Source organism: Eurypyga helias, unplaced genomic scaffold, assembly GCF_000690775.1.
Source record: "Eurypyga helias isolate BGI_N326 unplaced genomic scaffold, ASM69077v1 scaffold13920, whole genome shotgun sequence".
NCBI classification, from domain to species: Eukaryota; Metazoa; Chordata; class Aves; order Eurypygiformes; family Eurypygidae; genus Eurypyga; species Eurypyga helias.
Window position 1 is genome coordinate 23,562 of NW_010223984.1, and position 3,916 is coordinate 27,477.

At 40.0% G+C, this 3,916-nt stretch overlaps 1 protein-coding gene across 1 annotated transcript in view; it reads left to right on the top strand.

Annotated features, from left to right (window-relative positions):
* Positions 1 to 3,537, top strand: part of APOO (apolipoprotein O) — a gene marked incomplete at its 5' end in the record, with an annotated part of 23,037 nt that extends 19,500 nt beyond the window's left edge. Inside the window, one exon of the mRNA XM_010160109.1 lies at positions 3,469 to 3,537. Coding sequence (XP_010158411.1) covers positions 3,469 to 3,537 — 69 coding nt within the window. The remainder of the gene's footprint in view (positions 1 to 3,468) is intronic.
* Between the last annotated feature and the right edge of the window lie 379 nt (positions 3,538 to 3,916).

Below are 3,916 nucleotides of genomic sequence, written 5' to 3' on the forward strand. Positions count from 1 at the left end.
TCTGTGACTTACCAATACTGATGTATGTTTTTAAGCTATATATATATTTATTGCATGTACAACAACATATAAACATTTAAAATGTAGCAATGTCTATATAGCTGTCTCTGGGTGTTTTATTATTTGTTCGCTGGCAACAGAGGGCTTCCACGTGCAAAGACTGCTGAGCTTTGGGTCCTTGTTTCCTGCACTTGCTCAGAACACTGTCTGTGGTCGCTTCCGAACAGATGAGCAGAAGTTTGGTCATCTGAACTAAAAGATAAACAGTACTTCTGACAGAAAAATAGCATTCCCTGACATTCACTCTTCTTTTAATGTTTGGTAGTAAGAAGAGCAACAGAGTAAAGCTTGTAAAAATTATTACTGCTTTGGGATTGGATCCTTCGTTTGGGCTGTGTTGAACTTAAACGTGTTAAAGGCAGGAAAGACTGAATCTACCTCACACAAAGTTGAGATTTTTAGAGCAATTTAAGAGTAATTTTTTTAAAAAGTGCTTTATATTTCTGTGAGAATGAAGGTCAAGCTCATCTAAAAATAAAAAATGGAGAATAAGTTATTGATTGACTGGTGGAGGATGAATAAGGTAAACCAGCGACCTTCTCTTTATTCTACACAAGGCGTTGCAAACAAATGAGGACAGAAGAAAAGGTAAATTATTAATCTGTGAGCCCAGATGAGCTTTTGTTTTCCTTTTGCAGCTGTTGTTTTTTTTTCTGGTGACCAGACTCTACCTTTCAAGGGTTTTCCGTAAGCGAGAGATGTACACCTGCCTTTGGAGATAACATTTCTAAGGTTAGGTGCCAGCCTAAAAGGGCCTGGCCATCTGCAAGGCTTTCTGAGAGAGCAGCAGGAACTAACTAGGCTGTACTGTGAGAGAAAAAAGCCACCCCACGCTTGAGTTTTGATGTTAGACTAGGTTGTGTTGGGGCATTTTTCTCTCTATGGAAGGAAAATTTTCACAGAAATCGTTGCGTTTTTCAAAGTTTGTCATTTCAAATGGAGTTCTCAGTGTATCTCTGTTGGCTACCGAGAGCTAAGTTGGGGTGTCTTTAATCACCCATGTCCTGCAAGCTTACAAAAAGCATTGTGTACCCTTAGCTCCAGTACTGTTTTCAAATTACTTTTTCCTTTTTGTTTGTTTGTTTTTAATAACCCCACGGAATCCCAGTATACTGAAGACTGCTAATGAATGCATTGTGGAGAGGGATTTCTTATCGGTCACCTTTCTGTTGAAACTATTAGATTCCTAAGACACTTCTTCTGGTGTGGGATAGAGCTCTGATGTGTGAACTTCTCTGGCCACCCAGATACGTGCTGGATGGTGGAGTTGAGCTAGAAAGTGGCAAGACTGTCTTGAATATGTGCCTGCTTCTAATTATGAGAGGGCATCATGGCACAGAGGCAGCCTGTCTTCTGGGTCATTGATCTAAACATGTTTTGTGCTTCTGCGCTGGTTTTGATTGCGACTAAAGGACCTTGACACTTTGTTGTAAAATTGGGTGTGTTTGTGTCCTGTGCTAGCTCAAAGGGCTTCCTTTTCTGGCTACCCGTATTACTGTCTCGCTCAGGCTCACAGTTTGTGTAGTGGGCACAAAGAGTGGATGGAGTTAAAAGAACTTTTTAATTGCTAATTCAGCAAATGAGTTTATGTGAGGAGCGGCAGTTGACCAGTGGGTTAGCTTGAACTAAGTAATTTGGGCTTAATAGACCTGGTGGAGACAATCCCTATGATGAGATCTACTGAGCTCACAGAAATGAATGGAGCAAGACCTCTGTTTTCCTGTACACTTGTGTGTCTCTGTGTGTGTTGCTTTGGGGTTTTTCCTCTTTCAGGACCAAGAAAAAAAAAAGCTTGCTTAGATGGTATTTGCTTTTTACAAGTTAAAACAAGCAAGTGGAAAAACATTGAACTCTCTGTGAACAACTTATTTTCAGTTCATTTGTTCAGGATTGAGTAATCCCTGAGATGAGGCATTATGAGTCAGATTATTCATTACAAATTGTAGCAGAATGTCTTAACTTACAAGTTCCTGTACAGGAAAATTTACAAAGAAGATCATTATTTTGAAATGGGTGTGGCTTGTGAATGTGATTTCCTATACTATGAAATATCCGGGGTAGTGATCAAAACAAAATGGGTTTTTGAAAGAAAGTATTCCCTTTTAAAGGTTTTTCTAGGCATATTTTGAATAAAAACTTTAAGAATTATCTTTCTAATTGAATCTTGATGTATTGAGCCTGTATCTTCAGTACACTATATGCAGAGTCCATGATACTCTGTGCCTTATTCATAGTGTTTAACTTGTGCTGGGACATAAATTTGGCCCATCCTGTGAAACGTTTGTTTTCCAGTCTCTTCTGGCTTCTCTTGTTACATTTTTCCATCACATTTACATTATATTAGTAAAAAGTATCTTTTTAGAATAAGAAGAAAATGTCATTTAATTATCATGTGTGGAATTTAGGAATAATTGAGGCTGGGTGCGACCTCTGATCATTTCATCCAACCCCCTGTTCAAAGCAGAGACAGCTTCGAAGTTAGATTTGGTGACTCAGGCCTTGTGCAGCCAAATGCTGAATATTTCCAAGGATGGAGATTCAGAAAGTTCTCTGGAAAACCTGCTGCAGTGCTTGATCAGTGGTGTGACACATGGGGTTTCTTTTTCCACCTTAGGTCTAATAGAAATTTGCCATGCTCCATGTCCTTTAAGTGTAAACCTCTGAGAAGAGCCTAATTCTTCCAAATATGCCCATGAAGGAAATGTGGATAACAATTAGGTTCCCCCTTTGTCTGCCCTTCTCCGGGCTGAACAGGCCCACATCTCTCAACCTGTCCTTGTGTGTCATGTGCTCCCGTCCCCCAGCCCTGTGTGTGGCCCTTGAAGTATTTTTTAATTTACTGATAATCTGTTTGTCGTGGTTTAACTCCGGTTAAACTCTTTCCTGACTGAATCCAGCCCACTGTTTAAAGCTATAATCAAACGCCTGTTTGTTGTAGCATACTTGGCAAGTAGATAGGCTGGACACTCTAACAAGCGTCTCTTCGTTCTTTGATTCCTATCACTTATTTTGGGGAAAGTGTGAGAACACTCTCTCACAGGATATGGACTAAAAGAGACCTATTGTATAAATCCACACAGAATTCGGAGAATGCAAAGTAGCAACTACGCTGTGGGAATTCATCCTCTGTTATTAGTGCAGGCAAAATGAGTCAATTAAAGCATTTTTGTTGAACTACTTGTTCTTTCAAATCCCTTAATTGCTCAGCTAACTATAGGAAGGCTAAAATCTAGAAACTGTTTGGGAGAAGCTTGTATCTGGGTACATGACACTGAATTAGTCTCATCAACCACTTGATTTTGCAAAAAGGTTTTGTTTCAGCCTTTGAAGAAGGTTTCTGTTCCAGCATAAACATTAATCGTGGATTGCCTTCAATTAAAATTCTGTGCATATTTTTCCCTCCTCAAGGGTGATGGAGATGGTGACAAGGCCCTGGAAATCCATGCAGCTTCAAATGAAGAGCGAGACCAGAAGTAGAACACCAGATCACTTGGCATCAAACAGGTAAAGCATAAAGACTGGTAACAGAATGGGGCTACAGCAGCAAAATAATCTGGGAAAGCCAAACACTTGCAAGTTTGACTTCTTCATATTGATGAATATTAACTTAGCAAGGCCTTGCTAATGTATTGGAGGTTTGGGTGTTTTTTTTTTTTCCTTCTTCCCTTCCCATTTCTGCCCCCCCATACCAAACCCCTCTTTGCCACACATGTGCAGGTATGAAGGAGGGAGAAGAAACTTCTTTCCTGCTGATACATTGTCTCTAAAAATGTGTCAGTGCCAGGGTACCGCATTATCTCACAGCCTGTAACAGTCCACAAACTGCCTGACCTTTCCTGTTGATGCCTCTCCCTAA